We start from the raw sequence: 19894 nt of genomic DNA, 5'->3' as shown, positions 1-19894 counted from the left end.
AGTCTGACCACCATCCTGTCCTCGTCACAGTGGATGCAGCCCATACCGTAAGGCCTACCCCTCCCCCCAGATTTCGTATCTGTTGGGACTCGTTCAGCGCGCATGTAGAGCAACATCTTGAATCCAGACCGGTCAGCGACATCGCGGATGTAGAGCAACTCGCCGCCCACGCGTGTGAGGTGTTGCAGGAAGCCTTGCGTCTCGCTACGACAGATAGAGTGAGTACCCGCGTGAGCCGTCCCCTCCCGTCCTACATCAGAGAGATGATAGCCAAAAAGAGAGTCCTGCGTAAACGATGGCAACAAACCCGATGCCCGTCCCTCAAGACACAGGTCAATTCTCTATCGGAGCGAATCGCTAGGGCCCTGGAAACAGAGTCCAGCGACAGTTGGTTTCGCGTGATAGAGCAGGCCAGTGATGATTGGACGTCCATCCATAGACTTTGTAGGCAACTCGCCGGCAAGTCTCTACCCATCCGCCCCCTCTTGGCCGCCGATGGCGCTCCCCGCTATCGCGCCGATGATAGAGCCGAAATTTTCGCAGATAATCTCGAACAGCGTTTTCGACCGAATCCCTCAGCCGACACTGAACACGCTGAAACGGTTCAGAAGCTCCTGGACGAATACTTCGAGCGTCCCATTACCCCGGACGAAGACCCCATAGTCTTTTCCCCCGGCCAAGTCTCGAGAATGATTCTCAAACTGAAGCTACGCAAAGCCCCCGGTATTGACGGCATCCCCAACGAAGCGCTACGTCACTTACCACCGCGAGCGATCGCGGTACTGACGCGGCTATTCAATGGAATCCTACGTACCGGCCACTTCCCTTCCAACTGGAAGATCGGTAAGGTCATTATGCTTCCCAAACCAAACAAGAACATTCTGCTTCCAGGAAGCTACCGCCCCATAACGCTGTTGGCTACCATCTCTAAGTTGTTCGAGAGGTTGCTATTGCAACATCTCACAACTCATCTGACTCCTAGAGACGAGCAGTTCGGCTTTCGAGCCGGCCACTCTACCACGCTCCAGCTCACAAGGGTGCTCCATCACATGACGGCTGCTTTCAACAAAGGGGAGAAAACCGTAGGAGTGTTCCTTGACATGGAAGGAGCGTTTGACCGCGTTTGGCATCCTGGTCTAGTCTACAAGCTCTCCACCTCTACGACTCCTCGTCGAGTCGTCAAGACCGTGGCCAGCTTCCTCTCAGATAGACGATTCCGAGTCGCAGTCGAGGGCGCTACATCAAGCGAACGTAAGGTAGAGGCAGGCGTCCCGCAAGGGAGCTGTCTCTCTCCTATTTGCTACTCTTGGTACACGGATGACATCCCCGTCGAACGAGGCACTCACTTGGCGCTCTACGCGGATGACGCGGCGTATTATGCGTCGTATGTCAACGTGAAGTACGCCGTGAGAGCCGTTCAAAGGACTTTAGACGCGATACCAAAGTGGCTATCCCGTTGGAGGCTAGCCGTCAACGTAGCGAAGACGCAGGCGATTTGTATCACCCGCGCCCGCCCCCCGCCCCCCCTGCATCTTCAAGGACAGGTAATTGAGTGGGCCCCCAACGTCAAGTACTTGGGGGTTCATATCGACCGGTATTTGACGATGCAGGTACACGTCAAGCATGTTGTGAACTCTACACGCGCTGCGCGAGCTCTCTTGCATCCTGTGCTTAAGTCCGTACTCCCCTTGAACGTGAAACTCGGTGTGTATAAAACCTACATACGCCCCCGCTTAACTTACGCCGCCCCAGCTTGGTACGCGCTCCTTAACAAGACGCGTAAAGACCAACTGCAGTCACAACAGGCGATTTCACTGAGATTAGTTACTGACGCCCCGCGCTATGTGCGAAACACCGTGATTCACAAGGGATTGCGGATGGAGAGCCTGGACGCCTTTATTAGGCATCTAGCTACTAGGCAGTTCCAGCGAACGGGAGAGTCGACTATGCCATACGTGCAGGAGTTGGCACCCCTCCACGCCAGACCGCCCGACGCCAAGCAGTACGCTAGAGACCTCGTAGAGACCCCATCTGACTCAGACAACTAGGTTTGTTTTCTCTACGTCGCTGAGAACGCTCGCCGGCCCTACAGCCCGCTGAGTCGACTCGCGAGATGAAAACAAACCAAAGCATCTTTTGTGTAAGTACACGTCTCAAGGACCTGTTCGTTTTAACGGACAGCGCCTGATTTCTCAGCCAGGAGGCGCCCGCCTCGATGCTGATTCCCGACGTCGTGCAGGACATCAGATGACAACCACGGATCGATCGTCGGAGCCGCGGTTCCCCAGGCATAACACCTAGCCTGGCGGAAGATCTTCCCTTTGGTGGCGGTCGAGCCGAATCATCGCTCTCGCTACAATACTTATAATAATATTTCCTGCGGTTTTGCTTCGCACATTATAGTTCATAGACAAACCTGCGGGAACAGACATTTCCTTATTTCGGGATGAAACATACCTTTACAATGTCGTCATCAGTTCTTCAGTTTGTTTGTTACCTATTCATGCTTTATCGACTATACCAATATTGCGTGTACTAAGACCTAGTAAGAAATTATTTCTAAACGCGTAACATTTTAGGATAGAGTTAATATTGCAATAATTAACTACATGGCGCATGTTTCGGGGTAATTTCAAAGTATTTATTAACTGTTCCCAAGGACAATTTTCACGCAAAAACCAGCTGATAAATTTCATCACAGTAACGCTCAAAATTTGCAGGAACTTTAAGAAAGTGGTCAAGTGGTTTTCTTATAAATTAAAGGTAGGTAGGTACTAGGTACCTATGAAAGGAGAAGAATGTGGGCCAAATGAGAAGGAATTAAAGATTTCGTTTTACCGGAGAAAAAGAGAATGAGATGGAAGGCGAAATTGAAATGTACGAAATTGTGGAAACACTTAAGTGTATGAAGCGGGTAAGGCTGCTGGGTATGATAGAGTGTCGGTCGAGATGCTAAACGCAGGAAAAGGCGTAGTAGCTAGTCAGTTGTACTGCCTTTTCAATTTGTGTTGGAGAAGCGGCAGAGTATCAAAAGATTGGTGTAAGGCTGTTATCGTGCCACTTTACAAAGGAAAAGGGTCACAGCTGGACTGCAAAAATTATCGTGGCATAAGCCTGCTAAGCATCATCGGCAAATTGTATTTTCAGGTACCTATTGATTTACAGAGTCAGGAATGAAACAGTTAACAAAATATGGGATGCTCAAACGGGGTTTCGAAATGTAATGGGATGTACGGATAAGGTATTTTTATTGCAATGCATAGCCAAAATGTTTTTGGCCAAGGGCGAAGGTTGGGATAAACGAAGTGAAACGGGGCAACGGGGGCTTCCGACGCGGAGCGGAGGCCCGCGTTCCTCAAAGGACGTGTCAGTCAGAACTATGACTATGGGGGTTCTTTGTTGACTTGTGGCTTTGAATTACATCTAAGACTTAGGGTCATTTTAATTCAATAGAGCGACTCAAAATTTTTAGATATACATTTCCGGAGCGACGGGATAGGCAATTCTATCGTGTGATGTCTCATCGTCTGCGTCTCATCTTTATTCTATATTTTATATATTCTGTCATGTTAATAATTAACTAATATTGTTTTAAGACCTTGTCATCATTCCTCCTATTCCAGTGCGGCTACGGCTCTTATATGTAGTGTACTGTGGTGTGAAAAGAAAATTAAGTGAAACAAATTAAATTCTAATCAAATTTATTGACAATATTACATTCTGTTAACAAGTGATATATTAAATTACTTTATATGCTTATGAAAAATGCTTTTATAAAGCACATTTTCTCTACAACATTTAACGCCATTGACATTTAAATATTATATAAAATTGGTGGTGGTCGGAAGCTCATCCCAAATTATTACAACACCACAATTTACTCAATCAATATAAAAAATGACCTATGTAAAATATTTGAAATAAATATAATTGCAGGTAAAACACCTAACTGGTCATAACAAAAGAGTGTAATATCATTCTTCAATGTATTATAAAAATGATAAATTACAGGCGTTGGCAACTGACTTAATAGTAAAATAATTCGGTGTATTTAATCATATCAAGGAGAGCCCGAAACTGAATATATAAATCTATTACCTAATTAATCTTTGTCTATACGGGAAACTTATAAAAGTCTCTCGTATACTGGCCATTTTAAATAACCCATAAAGAAATATCGGTTTTTTTGTAATATGTCTTAAACTAAAATTAATTACTATATTATGTATGAAATAAAAATATATAAAAAGAAATTCGTTGTTTTTACACACGTGGAATGCCGAAATAAGGAGATTCATAGGTTATAGACTCGTTGAAACTTAAAACTAGTTTGCACTGTGAGTGATCTGGACTACCTACTTACATTTATTTGGTAGGCATGGAGATATAAAAAATATATTTATTTTTTTTAAATAATAGTATGCTATGAATGACACATCAAAATGTTGAATTAAAACCATTAGCAACAAATAGCTTAGAAGAATAAGACCGGTAACCGCCAATGCGCCTAAATTGAAGGCGTGCAAAGTACACTCATTACAATCTTTGTCAATGGTCACCGTCGTTCCGCGGTGATAATTGCACTTTGTTAAAAATAGATAATAGTTCCCACTGGGATGAAGCATTCTTTTAGAATTGATGAGTGGACAAATTCTTTATTTAGAACGCGTAATAAAATACTTCTTAATAAAAAATATATTTTGGACTTTGAATTGACAGCCTGGCCTATTTTGTATAAGTATTATTGATATCAACCAATCAACAACTTTACACACTTCACTTATAAGCAAAGCTGGTGTAAACATATAATGAACTAATAAAAGCGTAGGAAAAAGGAACTGGAAATTTACATTAAACAAGGCTGTATGTATTAAATACCTAATAGTGAGCATGTGAATATACCGGCAACATCTAATGAAATGTCAAATAATAAGGCAAAGTGGAGGGAACGAATGTACTAATGCAACCTTAGTTTACATAAAGCGTATTATACTGTAGAGATTATTTATTGCACACTCTTGAAAAGATGAATTTGTATAAGCGCTTTCTGGAAACATAATCGAATAGTTTATGGAAATTTAACATGGCACTAACGTTGCGGCGGCCAAATATCAACAAAAAATCCCATCTACATGTAGGTACTTCACACGTCATAAAATAAATGTTTATCTTTTGCCATAATTTCTGACATTAAAGCTTTTTTTTTATTATAAAACTAATATAAAATAATTGTAAAATAGGTACCTAAGAATCGTATGAAATATCAGTAGCGAAAATTTTGAAAATGGTTATTTTAATTTTATAAATATTATAAAATCTTAATGGCAACTATGGACAACCGAAGATATGGCATATTTCATATGGACGTACCAAAATTTTAGAACACACTACAATGTAAAAATGTGCCCATACCTATAAAGCTTAATGAATTTTAATGGAAAATTTGCCAAATTTACAATTGAAAAATTACTGCGTGTAAATGTAAATAAAAATCTGATAAAAATAAACAAAGTATTGATTTATATTAACCATAAAATTACCTTACACATATATTACGATTTTAGAACTACAATGTAAACCAAAGGTGGTATATATATTTTATTTAAAATCTGTATATCATGTATAGTTTTAATATTCTAACAAAGACCTTATCCCGTAATGTTTATTAATGATTAATATGAACATTTATCATAACGACATCAAATTTTAATATGCGAGTAGACATTTAAAATACTAATAAAATCTACTATTGTCATTACAATTGCAATCTGTGGCTACTTTAAATACACGAAAAAGTTAAAAGTTACAAATACATGATCTATCAAACATATTAGAACACAATACGAACAAAAAAATGGTACTTATGGACACTTAAATACTTTCGGAAATAAATTATAACTAGACTTAAATTTAAAGGTTACTTATGTTAGCTATAACCAATATTAGGTATTAGTTTATTTTTGTTGATATTGTTAATCTCCATATATGGTGACTTAGTCACTTTTACTAAGGATTATTTACAATTCCCATCTTTAGCAGGTACTGAAATTGAAATACTGTATCATCCTACTATAATGTGGTCATAAAGATATCATTTACATATGTGAGCGCGAGAAACGCATCTTAAAAATTTAAAGATATATAATGACGCATATGTTTAAAAAACATATACTGTTTACGAAAAGGGCAGTTAATATTAAAAAGAAAATAAGTAGGTGAATTGCGTTTTACAAATGCAGCACTATAAATTGAATATTGAACTAAACAGTACACAGAGCGACAAATATCTTAGAATTTGTAAGAGAAACTAAGCCATTTATCCATCATAAGATATGTATACTATTGTCATATTAAATAGGATACTGTTCTGCTCTGCACTTCAATCTTATATTTTATTCATACCTTTATGTATTATGATAAAAGTTGAAACAAATTTGTGGGTATATAAAATCAAAGCTACCTTAAGTTTAACTTTCGTAAGACCATTGTTGCATTCTATTTCGTACACCAGTCTCAAATAAGGTACTTGACTTTAACCTAGACACATCCTTCTATTGATCATAATTGAATATTTTATTCGTGTACAGCGAAATATTATGACAAAACATATTCGCACTAGTGCTACAGTATACTTTAATGTGTGTGAGATTTATAAGTTTATTCAGATGATATAAAAAATCAGTCGATTCCCCGCTTCCATATCAAAAGTCAGCTTTCCAAGAAACTTGTAAATTTTACACCTACCTCTCCTTAACTTAATATTTAAAATTAATACAATATTCTAAATCTAAAAACTAATTCTTTGTTATTTTTGGTATACATTCTTAAGATATATTTTAGTAAAATACCCCATTCAGATTTATATACGATATCCATAAATACAACCTAAAGTGATTAGTATAGTTCCTTGATTATTTAACTCGTCGGAATATATAGTATGGAATTCTTGGTTATCAGTAGTAGATACAATACAGTCATTGTGACATCCAAAACATTAAGTGTAGACATATGTTTTATAATTTTAAAGTTTTATGAATACGTTACAGATATATATAATTACGCAGTAGGGCCATCAGGCTTTAAAGACGATCCAAACCGCGGTGAAATATTTCACGAACATGAAGATAAATATACATTTCTTTTCATCTTCTTATCATGATAATGATAATCATATATAACGAATAAACGTTTTAAATGTTCTACTAGAATTTTTTACAATATACAATTTCCAATTGTTATTTACAGCACCAAAGTTTGATTACAATACCAACGTCCACGAAAGTGGTACTTTGGTCTAAAAATCCTTAATAAGTAAAGATATCTAAGGACATCTACGTTGACACTTTCGCGTAGCGTCTAATTTGTAATTTGCACAGGTATAAGGTACATTTAAAATTGCAGCGTCTGTGGTCACGGACACTGCAGATCCTATATTATACAAATTACATTATTTACAAGATAACTACACATAAAAATATGCGTCAAAATGGGAGTCAATGCGTTGATTACGTAGATAAAGCGTACATGGAATCGCAGGTACATAAAATCTTACATTCATATATTATAAACGCTGAGTTCATAAGATGCGTTCGAAAAATCTTTATAAGACCAGATTCAATAACAATCCTTAGTTTAGAAACTAAGACATTATGACCAAATTTATTCCCGCTAATGCCACACTACTAACTCTAGTACCTTGAAGGCAGGTTTATTAATCAATTATTCTAAAACAAGTGATGAATAAAATCATTTGTTTACCATCAATACGCAAAGTCGAGTAATCACGTAAAATAAAAAAATGACAGCTAAATTATTGATTACAATATGAAAAAATATAAAATATGAAATGATAATAATATTGCATACATTAGGTACAAAATAATTGAATATTACAATATAAATATTAAGATCATAATAATTTGAAATGCAAAGGTGAAATAAAGACCCAAATTTCCGATAAAATTATAACATCACATTTAATATTTGCTTAAGCATCATCTAAGTGAAATTTAGAAACGCGAGCACACATTGACATTATCGACTTTAGCGCCATCTATCAACAACACTTGTGACCACAGGTGGCGCGCTTGATGAGACAAAATTGAAAGACATAATATTTTGATTTGTTATCATGTTTTGAGATTTGTATTTTTCTTACATATGTATTGGCATATATTTTTTTGGGAAGTATCAATGCAGTGAATCGTCTACACGACGTAGGTATTATAAAAGTCTCAATTAGCTGATGTAGTCCTCTTAAAAAGAGCCATTTCACAAAAATCGTCAAAATTATTGTATTGCAAATATAAAAAAAAATAACTATAGAATAGGAATCTCCGAAGAACAAAAATTTATTTGGAATTATTTTATTTTTACTACGCTTTTATTAACTTGGGTTGTATGTATGTATGTAACGGAATCTTTGAGCTTAATTTTCACTGGTTTCTTAACGTCTGATCAACTTGGAACTTTGCACACGTATCAAGGACCGATGACAATGCAATAAATGTTATTATTAGTTAAATTGTTTTGTTTATAAATTTAATTTTGTTATAATTTTAATCGGAGGTAATTGACTATAACTGATTGTTTGACTTACTACTACTGTTTTATAATTCCTTTGTCATTAATTTTTATTTTCTATTTTTTAGTTCGATTAGCAATATTTAGTCTGTGGCAGATTTACAATGAAATGGTTGTGGGAGATGGCGCACAAAATATTAATAAAATGCATCTTACTAAATCTGTTGTATTAAATTTGTACTCTAAAATATGGCCAATATTTTTTAAATTTAGAAATATTTTTTGTGAGCTACTTAAGATAGTCAAAATAGAGTCCGAAAAAAGTCGAAAACGTAGATATGCGTGCGAAAATGTGAAATGCCTCTTATAAATTAATTCTTCATATTAGAAAAAAAATCACCTTACATCTCTCCGCAACCTAAAAGAGAATATATATGGTTGTGCGAAAAATTGCCTTTATTAAGGCCTACCGATTTGGCAGGAAGAATAGAAATTTTCTATGACAGCACTTATATGACTATGATATTTATGTATTTAAGTGTTTAGTCCATCAGCCATTAGAACACATTGTTTTAATATTATTTGTCGTAACGAGAATTCACATTTGGCTATATATAAAGTACCAACAATCCGCCCCTATTGTCTTCTGCAGATCGGGACAATAATTTGCTGTTCATTTTTTACAAATTAATTCACATAGAGAATCGTAAATGAACAATGCCTGCCTCGTTTGATACAAACAGCCACTTACCCATTTTTATATCAGTATGGAAGTATAGATTTTTCTTAGAGTACCAAGTTATAACCATCACCATTCAATTCTATTCGATATTGAAGCTAAATCTCAGAACGTCAAAAAATATCATTCTCATGTACCATTTCACTTGGCTCGCTAAGAAAATCTAACCGAAAATGGACCTCCGTAAACCGCTTCTTTATATACAATGGCAATCTCGAGATTTCTTGTTTTTCTTTTCATCTGAACCAACGCGACTCGGTGGCGGCATTGGAGGGGCAGGTTCCGTTCAAATGATGAAAATAGACTCTTGGTTTTCGAGCAGGAAGTCAGTGAAGGCGTTGATGGGGGCGATGGCCTGAAGCGACATCTGTCCGTTGGGGGGCCAGGCCAGATTCGGTCCAAACACCACGGCCAGGTTGCTGCTCGTCATTTTGTTGAGGCAGCTTCGATCTTGCACCTGTTGATGGCAGATGTATAAACTTTTTGAAGTAGAAATAAAAAGCAACAGCTTTAAGGAAGAAAACTTTGCCAAGCAAAGGGACAATAAAATAAAAATAAACTATGCACAAACCTTCCATAAGAATTGTATGATGTACTTCAGAAGTTTATAATTGTCCAGTGGTAGTTTCTCCAGTATCAATATTTTCACTCGCCTCGGTTTGCTTTTATTCGACCATGCTGAAAAATAATTCATCACAATCATATGTACGCAATAAAACATTTCAAAAGAACTATTAACACGCCCAAAGGCAGTTTTAAAAAATAGCACCTCTTACATAAGTTTGTGCCAAAAAGTGACATACGTACATTTATATAAAATGCCAAATGGTATGTAGTAAAAAAAAAGTGGAGTGTCAGCTGCTCCTGCAGATTGTTAAAGTCAATTAAGAGAAAGGCTGTCACTGCAATCTAAATCTCAATTCCATCATAAGGCCATCTGTGGTGAGGTGAAAATGGCTTAGGAATCCCTTCCGGATATTGACTCTGTAGGGATAAATACGTGTTACATGTAACTTACTCTGAAACTTCAGTATCTCATCATATAGGTCGAATGTCAGGAGCGGTTCCTCCAAGTCCCTGAGGAATGTCTTCAGCAAGACAGCCGCGTTGTGCGGGTCGTCCCGGAATGAGATCGGCTCGCCCCTGTTGCAGGCCCTTTGCAGCTCCTTTATGACTGTTATGTTCGCTGAACGCCGGAACAAACCCTCCGTCTCGAGCGCTGTTAATATTGATTTCTATGAATTCATGTTATCCCGACTGCAGTATAAGTCAGCGCATTTCCACAACGGTTGCCCTCCTCCCCAGTCTTACTTACGAACGTTGATAAGGCTTTCTTAACATCCCTCTCTTAACTTTTTGTCTTTTATACTAATACTATTAAGTTTTTCTCAAATTTCACGGAAACCATAGTTTTCATCTTCTGGATTCTGGATGTAAAGTACCCTATGTCCTTCACCAGACTCTTAATTATGGGCTCCCTTAATCACAGGTTGTCTGGTAAATGGCATTGAAAGGGGGCACTTAGTATCTGATTTTCGTTCCAAATAATATAAGGAAATAAGATGTTAAAATTTTACCAATGTATCCAACAAAAACAAGAAGTGTGAGAACCACGAGTCGACAAAGCGGTTCATGTTTAACTATGTCCTTAAATATGTAACGCGATATACCAGACACCCTGTATGTACGGAAAATTTCAAGAAGATTAATTAGATAACGGGTGAAGTTAAAACGAACAAACAAACTTACTTTCGCATTTAAATTATGTATTAGTTAAGATAGTCAATTCACTTTACTATGTTTTAACTATTTATTTAATGATTTAAGGTGTGAATGATGTTGATTAAACAGATTGTGAGTCATCAGCTAATGTAAACCTTGCAAGTACAATGGTCTACATAAAAATTTAGATAAGAAACTCATGTTATTTAATCGCTTACATCTGCTGTAGTAGGAATAAAATACAAACATTACTTCATAGATGTGTGTATGCGTGTCTGTGTGTATATTCTATAGAGCATTTGCCTATCCCGTGAAAATCCCTGTCACATCTTTAATCTGTTTCACAATTTAGGTTACAATACCACTTACCATCAGGCTGCGACAGAAATTCCACGCACTGCCTAACGACTGGCGGTATGGAGTCCACCATATTGGCGTTGTTCTCCTTTACGAACTGCAAAGAGACCCCAAACTGTTGGGTGGGGGGAGGGGAGAGACTCTCTTTAGGAGCCGCCTTGGAGCCCTGCTCCGAGGATTTCTCCACTCGTTCTGGGTTCTTGGCAGCTAGTTCAGCGGCCCTGGGATTCTTTGTGAGAAGGAGTTTGTCGTACCTGAAAATGTTTTGAAAATTTAGTGTTGTATCCAATGTATCGTAAAGACGGTTAACGGACGGACGGGTTATATAATTCATGCAAGCTACAATCTATGGAAAATAAATTGAAAAATGCAGGGAAGAACAAAATAGGTGCCTGCAATACACTATGGTACCGCTAGCAAATTAGTAACTAAAAAAATCATACATATTGCACTATTTAAGTGCAATATACACAATATTACACCTCAAAAATTACTATTAAGTCACCTTTGCAACAATATTTTTATATGAAATTCACAGGGAAAAGGCGATCTTTAGTGGAATACTCACTCAAGCACTGAACTTGGTATGCACAATTTCTCTAAATCGAGATGCTGCTTCAACTCATGCAAATAATTGACGTACATCATCTTCCTGCCAAACTTCACACTTATAGCTGGCCTGAGCATTTGCCATACAATCCTGATGAAATTAGTCGGATGGACTAGGTAAAGTGCTTTCAGATTCTTCTTGTACTTCCTATCAAAGGCCTTGTAAGCCTTCCAGAGCCATGACAGCGGTGGCTTGTTCTTGCTAGTGAGACCGCAGTGGAAATACACCACGCTATAATCTTGCTCCACGTATTTGTCCAGTGTGAACATGAAGTACCTGCAAGAATTTACCTACAGTTTTATAACAATAAAAGAGTGGGAAGTGTCTAGTGAGATGGCAGAATTGGAAGGAAATTAACCCTTTGTGAATAAAGAATGCAGTAAAATCAGTTTGTAACTTACTGTGCGATCCCCACATGCATAAAACAGAAATCTGAGGATAGCAAAAATAAAAATTAAGGAATAAAAAAACATTCTGCTGTGTTTAGTGACTCGCAGTTTTGAAAATATAATAAGCTATGATGTGCTTTATTCAGCTAATCTATAAATGGAAGGATTGCAGAGGTTGTAAGGTCACCGCTTGATTAGAAAAGCAATTTGCAGTGGGTTGCACATAATATATCGATTCTGTCGTAAAGCCATGTTACATATAAATTTAGATTGCAACCATCTGAATAACAAATGTACTGATCGCTATTGATTCACTGATATTGAAACAATTACAGGAAATCAATGGAATATTAAACTAATTCCATGGTTTTATGTAATAAAATCAATATTAAATATAGTTCTCACTACTAAGAAATTCCAGTACAATAGCAATAGCCCTGTCCAAATCGGAACAAAGTTCTTGAGATAATAGTGAATTACAACTTGTAAATGGGTTAAATGGCTCTTTCATGCAGTTGATCTAAAAGAAAACACAGGGTAAAGACCTTTTTTATTAACAAACTGTAAAAAGTTAAAATCTAATAGGCTCTAATTTTGCACAGTCTCTTCTATACTATAATTGGGACTGAGAATTATTATGCTTTCATACATACCTCAGCAATTTGTCTGGGTGCAAATCCTTGCTGGAAGGCAGCCGACAAGCGGACACCACGATGATCCGACGGCCGATCTCATCGTCGCCTACCACTTCCACCAGACCAGTGCCATGCAACTCCGCAAAACTGTCGTCAAGCGACGACGTTGCTATCTGTATACACATAATTTATTTTCAAAATATAATACAAAGTTTTGTTAATTACGTCAACACGACTGTGTAATATATACTACTCCGATCCCAAAGCGCCAGGGTAGAAGAAGCGGCGAACGGAACACGTTACAGCATTTTCACAAAATACTTAAGTCAATTTATAAATAAATATTTTTAATGTTAATAGTGAACAAATTTACACTGTCTAGAGTAAAAAAATGTGAATGTAAAAAAGTGAATAAGTGTAAAATTAATGATGTTATTATATTTTGTGCGACATCTTTTTCAATTAATTTATATTTTTAAAAAATTCTGTACTTTTGATAACTTGATAAGTTGCATATGAAACTAGGGTGTTAAAGATTATTTGAAAAAATAATTAATTTAACACTACAATAATTATGGTAAAGAAGCATACCTCCGCATAACTTTCCGGCGCCTTTGCTAATTCCTCTTCAAAGTTTTCTTCAATAGTTCCATCGCTAGCAGAACTGTTCAGGAAATCGGAAACATCTAGCAGCTCTGGAGGGAGGGGCGCTAAATAAAAAAAAAAAATTATAAATTATTACAAAACAATCATATTTTTAAAAAAGATAACTCTTGTATGTTTCCTACGTAAATATAATAAATATAAATAAACTACATCCAACGGTCATAAGTAAAGCTCTAAAGCTCGCGTTACAATTAACACACATAAAATTAAGTACAGCCGCTGTCTGCGGCTGTGTATTCTACACAAAAACAAAAATGAACGCTAATATAGTCTGTTTTTTCTAATACAAACAATAAGTAAACAATAACATTGACATCCGCACAGTAACTATGAAATTGTCTATGATATGCGGGAGCGGTTGCAAATGCGGTATGAATCGTCTTGTTGTCGATTCTCTTGCAATTTTCCAATCTTACAATTTGTCTTGACATTGCAGAGAGCAGGAGGAGGTACTTAGTTTCCTGGGTCACGTGGCGGTCAGGGTCAGAAGAATAGAGTAAAAATACAAGCACATAATATATACAGAATAGGTATATCAGAGAAGGCTTACATCCTGCAGTAAACAAAAAAGGCTGCAATTAAAGAACATATCGCATCTTTATAGGCCAACTCGCAAAGGCCATGTGTTCTTGGATAGCTTTCAGTCTTTTCGAGCCTGTTCTCTCTCTCTTCTCCTTAAGTCATAAAATATGTGGGATTTATTATGCATGTGAAATGTGTATGTATAATACTTATAAATGCAATGTACCTCAGTAAGTACTCAAATAGGGAAAGCCAATGATGCCAATTGCCCCACAAGTGTAAGAGTGTGTACAGTCAGAAACAAAATAATTTTAAACAGGTTTGTATAATTTTCAATGGTGATTTAAGACGATTTTCAATGATGTCAATAAAGGTAGTTTCCGTTGGTTTTGCAATAAACAACGTGCACAAGCAAAGCCACCAGAAACTTTTAGGAAGTTAAACCATAGTTAACATACCGCCAAGGCAAGTGAAAAGTAACTGCAAGGTATTTTATATGTAAAAAAATATGTAAGTTATAATGTGCATTTTGAGCATTACTACTACACAAGGATATTAATCATTATGATCCAAAGTGATTTCATCATCAAGATAATTTAATGGAGAAAATTTTGCCCTTTACAAGACATTAATTGAATTTTTAGATTCTGAAATAACGTAAAAATAAAATGCGCGCTCCGAAATATTTTAAGTTACGTGCTGTTGACGACACGAGAGTTGTTGGTGTTCGAATGGATTGATTGCAAACAGTGCGTGTTGAGGAAAAGGTAAAAATCCTACCTGGGCAATTTACTAATGACTTTTTTCTGTTCTGAGTTATGACATAAGTTTTAGTGTTAATAGATGCTCTAACATTAATTTTTGATGGGGGTTATTTTAAATTTTGATTAGTTAAAATGTATTATTTACAGCTCAAAATTATAGTAATGAAATTTTATATCTATGCAGGTTCTGTAGTGAAAATTTTCCTTGGAAACATTTAAATGATGCATGTGATTTTATGTATACCAGCTATTAGTTAACTAAATTGATAGTTGTAAATATTTGGTATAGTTTCTAGGTCAGTTAATATTATATAGGTACTATGCTAGAACCAACACTATTGCTGCCAACTGTACCACAAGTGCAATTTATTGATTGCATTGTCAATATAGTTAGTGGGTCATAACAGGAACTATCTTGTCCATTATTTTAAATGATTTTGAGATTTTCTAGAATTTTATGAGATGATAATTTTATTTTAACATGTTGGACACTGAGGGAAAAAACATATTTTCCCTATTGGGCCATGGGGGTCACTGGTGACTGAAGGTAACCCTGCCCTAACATAACTTGACCGAATATGTTAATAAGTTTCTTGCTATGTTTAGGTCTTTGTAATGTAAGCAATAATATAAAATCTCTCATAAACATGATTTTCTTTATTTATTCATTTGGAGTCCAAAACAATTTCCCGTAAAATCTAAAATTCGTGTTCTACCATCACCCACCCTACAAAATTTTTTAATATAATTTTAAGTACCCACCTAGTCCTGAAGACTGAGTTAATTCAGAGTCGTCGAATTCCAAACGCGGCTCGTAGTCGTGGTAATCTGAGAGGCTCCTATCTTCTTCACCTGTTGTTACACCGTGGAGCACTGCATATGTTACAAAAATATATTTTTACTACAATGAACGACTCGTCAAAATGTTTTTCCGTATATTCTGTTATCGACTTACCCTGAAAGGCCCTTATGGGGTTAAGTTTCGGTTGGTGCTCCGATTCCATGTCTCTAGGAGACCTAAACAAACAAAATATCTAGCAATTCAGCCCAACCCTTCTGATATCAATGGCAACCAAGTCTTGATCTACACACAAACTACACCATCCAGAAGAGACAATCTAACGTATTAGTACATCACGGCTACTGAATTCATGATTTTAAATTTAGGACAGAAAGTTTTATAAAAATTTTGTGCAAAGTTGATTTTCAGAGAATCAAAGACTTGACTCGACATCAAACATCAATCAAACGAATTTTCACGAATTCCCCAACACTGAATGAAATGAAATAGACAGATTTGAATGTTGCCAACTAGGAATTATAAAAATGTCCAAAGCAACACTTTATTTATTTTAAAACAAAATACGGTCTTTGCTATTATTTAAAGTACGTACAGCAAGGTAAAGATGCCGAACGGAATGTCATGTACGTACCCTAATGTAAAGAACAATATATTTGTCAGCCCCTATTGCGCCACAGTAGTGTGCTTGCCTCTTTTTCATATTGGCCTGAGATGTATGACAGCCTTGTCTGGGGTTTTGTTTTATTAGGATTCCCCACGGTATTATCTCGTTGTTGACAAGACGTTTGTTTTATCTTACGCCGATCTCTCTCTATCTTTGACGTAATCACAGATGTTAAAATGAGAGACAACGTAAGATATATGCCTTGTAGCGGGAGCGATGATTCGGCTCGACCGCCACCAAAGGGAAAATCTTCCGCCAGGCTAGGTGTAATGCCTGGGGAACCGCAGCCCCGACGATGTTGTGTCGGAGGTTGTATTTATGCTCCAATCCATGAAATCTTTGAAATCGCGATTAAGATTCTTCGCTGCTAGTGGTTGAGCGCGTCAATTTCTTCGCGATGATTGACAGTAGTTTTTGATTGGATGTTGTGACGAGTGGCCTAGAGATGTCGCCAGAGCCTTATCAACAACGTATGTAACTAACAAGGCTGAGCTTTAGCTGAATCCAAGAGAAAACAAAAAAAAACATGTAACTTTACTCAAAAAAGGATAATCATGGTTTTCAATAAAGCATCAATCCTTCAAAGTATATTTTATCTTTAAGGATTCTTCAAAGGATTCTTTGTTTAATCAATCATTGAACTACTCTATCATAGGCCTACCAAAGAAGAACGAATGAGCAAAAGACTTACAATTACAACCATGACCAGTGAAAAGATAGTCTTACTTTCCATTTTCTTTCGAAATCTCACTTTGGCACCACTTATCTTTTCGTCAGTTTGTTTTACTATATCATTAGGTATAATATTGATGAATACTTTTGCACAAAGTTTGCTGAGAATACAGCTTTTAGCGCAGGATAGTTGTTATCCGGTTTCTGTATAGCGGTCTGTTATTAGCCTTTTTACATCAATATTTTAACTACTATGTACGTCACGACAATCGATACGAAATCTAGCATATTTATCTTTAGCGCGCTTTCAACAGAGACAGTTGGCAATGCTGTCGCTAACTTCTAACATCATTATAACCTCGCCTGTTTTGTTATTATTCTCATTTGCTTGCTTGTTTTAGTATCAGTTAAATTCACTGCAGTCGCCTTGTTTTGTCGTTTTGAAATGTGTATATAGTTTTTGTAATAAAAAGACCTATATAAGTTTTATCTGTACCACTGCATTTTGCTGCTACAGAAATGATGTTGGGTTACTCTAGCGCAGGAATACCGGACAAGTCCTGGCAACCACCAGTTGCCGTTATAGAAACAACGTAAGACTATAATATTCTTTGATTTATTCCTTCACATTAAAGATTAATTGCCATTTATGAAATCTTAAATGAGAGTTATGAATGTGGATGAAGCAAAGGAAGTATGCAGGGATCGTGGCAAGTGGAAAGAGGTAGTCTCTGCCTACCCCTCCGGGAAAGAGGCGTGAGTTTATGTATGTATGTATGAAATCTTAAATTCATTTATAAAGTACCATATTCTTTTTTATCCTCACAGTGTTCTTGGCTGCAATGTTTTAGATAATTATGAACATGATCTCAGCAATACAATATTCTCTAAGATTTGTGCATTTTGGTAGAGTGAAGAGATGGCAATAAACTTATATCTATACTAATATTATAGAGTTTGTTTGTTGAATGTGTTGAATGGACCATTTATCGAGGAAGGCTTTAGGCTTCTTAATCATAAATATATAACAAGACGCTGCAACTATTAGGAGCGAAGAAATAATGGAAAATGTGAAAAAAAAACTAGGAAAATCATCCTTGAGGGCTTCAATGATGCCTGAAATAACTATTCCACACGGTAGAAGTTACGGGCACAGCTAGTAATATTTATGAGTGAAGATTTCAGCATATTTTGGAGAGTAATGCTTGCTTATGATGTCAGTAGAAAACACAAAGCTAAAACACAGTATAAGATTATTATGAGGTTGAATTATAAAAACCTTTCTTTATTTATTTTCTACCAGTTTTTGTTCTGATGTCCTTCATTTTTCAGGGTGGCCATCTAAATGGGCACTATGGTATTTTGTAATCTTTTAAAATCTAAATATTTTTTTCAGGATGGGTACTATGATTATAGAAATGTATTGGAAACATTCTCCGCTTACATGCCGAAACTTCATGGAACTTATCCGAAGAGGTTATTACAACAACACTAAATTTCATAGAGTAATTCGAGATTTCATGATTCAAGGTGGTGATCCCACAGGCACTGGCAAAGGAGGTCAATCAATATATGGTCCTCAGTTTGATGATGAAATTACATCTGATCTCAAGCATACAGGGGCTGGTATCCTGTCAATGGCTAATGCTGGTCCAAATACAAATGGATCTCAGTTCTTTATCACACTAGCCCCTACACAATGGCTTGATGGAAAACACACAATATTTGGAAGAGTGCAAAGTGGCATGTCTGTAGTAAAACGAATAGGCCTTGTTGAATGTGATAAAAATGACTGCCCTGTTGATGATGTTAAAATAGAAAGAGCTTACATTCCAAAATAAGAATTATTGGCTTGTGATAAGGACCTTCTCCTCTGGTGTTGTTTGAAATAGTAATGATATCCATATTGTTGGCTATCCTTCAAATGGATGAGTGGCTGTTTTCAAAAGAGAACAAAATTAATTTCATTATGTATAAAATAAATTTTTTCTCCTCACAATTTCTTGTGATTTGTTTAATTTGAATTACCTTATATCATAAAAAAATATTATATCCTCTTTTAAATAATGTATAATAAACATACTTGTATCATTTATTCTATAAACCTATACTAAAAATATATATAAATACCTATAAACTATACATTTATATTTGCAGCTGATTACATACAGAGATTTACTCTCATGACTGAGTCATAAACAACTGAACCACGTGCGATTTAAAATTGGCGCGGATCGGAAAAGCATGAATGGGAACAGGTACCTACCAATTCAGTTTTAGAAAAGACTAAAGCACAGATATTAATATATAAGTACCTAATAAGTGTTCTGACGTCAATAAGAACTTAGTGTTACCAATCGATAATTGAGTAAAGCACTAGTATTAATAAGACTGTCGATCTATTGCTGCTGACTATTGCAACTTACTCTTAATAGCAGCGCTTGTTAACGTTACCAAATTAAAATTAAAAGTAACGGAAAATAACGTTGTTTCAAAAAAGTTATTACTGATACCATTATGGGCTTGATATCGGTAATATAATCTTATGACGTTATTTAATGATATTAAATAAACAACGTTAAGGATAGCGATACCAATTAACTTTATAAATAACGTTACGAATTAGCGTTATAAATATCATGACCGTAATAAATAGCTATAATAAAAATATAGGTACTTAAAGTTTGTTTGTCGCAATGAAACTGCGATACGCGATGCGATTATAAGTGTTCTTGGCGTATCCGACATTAAATCAATTTGCAACGTTATATGAATTTACCGGTAAATACAAAAAAACATATTACGTAAACAGTCTTAACGATACCTCTT

At 36.2% G+C, this 19894-nt stretch overlaps 2 protein-coding genes across 2 annotated transcripts; one reads left to right on the top strand and one right to left on the bottom strand.

Annotated features, from left to right (window-relative positions):
- Window positions 1-3684: 3684 nt before the first annotated feature.
- On the bottom strand, window positions 3685-16200 carry LOC106133842 (rho GTPase-activating protein 1). The gene is made up of 9 exons (XM_013333683.2): window positions 15883-16200; window positions 15690-15800; window positions 13567-13685; window positions 12994-13148; window positions 11910-12227; window positions 11354-11595; window positions 10281-10481; window positions 9834-9940; window positions 3685-9719 (listed from the first exon to the last, which is right to left on the bottom strand). Exons 1-9 carry the CDS (start codon window positions 15929-15931, stop codon window positions 9549-9551), a joined length of 1473 nt encoding a protein of 490 aa, XP_013189137.1. The 5' UTR covers window positions 15932-16200; the 3' UTR covers window positions 3685-9548.
- A 1182-nt stretch (window positions 16201-17382) lies between these two features.
- LOC106133861 (peptidyl-prolyl cis-trans isomerase-like 1) lies at window positions 17383-19064 on the top strand. The gene is made up of 2 exons (XM_013333713.2): window positions 17383-17658; window positions 18462-19064. The coding sequence occupies exons 1-2, from the start codon at window positions 17585-17587 to the stop codon at window positions 18904-18906; spliced, it is 519 nt and encodes a 172-aa protein (XP_013189167.1). The 5' UTR covers window positions 17383-17584; the 3' UTR covers window positions 18907-19064.
- The last annotated feature ends 830 nt before the right edge of the window (window positions 19065-19894 follow it).

Source organism: Amyelois transitella, chromosome Z (genome assembly GCF_032362555.1).
Source record: "Amyelois transitella isolate CPQ chromosome Z, ilAmyTran1.1, whole genome shotgun sequence".
NCBI classification, from domain to species: Eukaryota; Metazoa; Arthropoda; class Insecta; order Lepidoptera; family Pyralidae; genus Amyelois; species Amyelois transitella.
The sequence above is the reverse complement of the archived record's forward strand: the minus strand, read 5'-3'. Positions and strand labels throughout refer to the sequence as shown.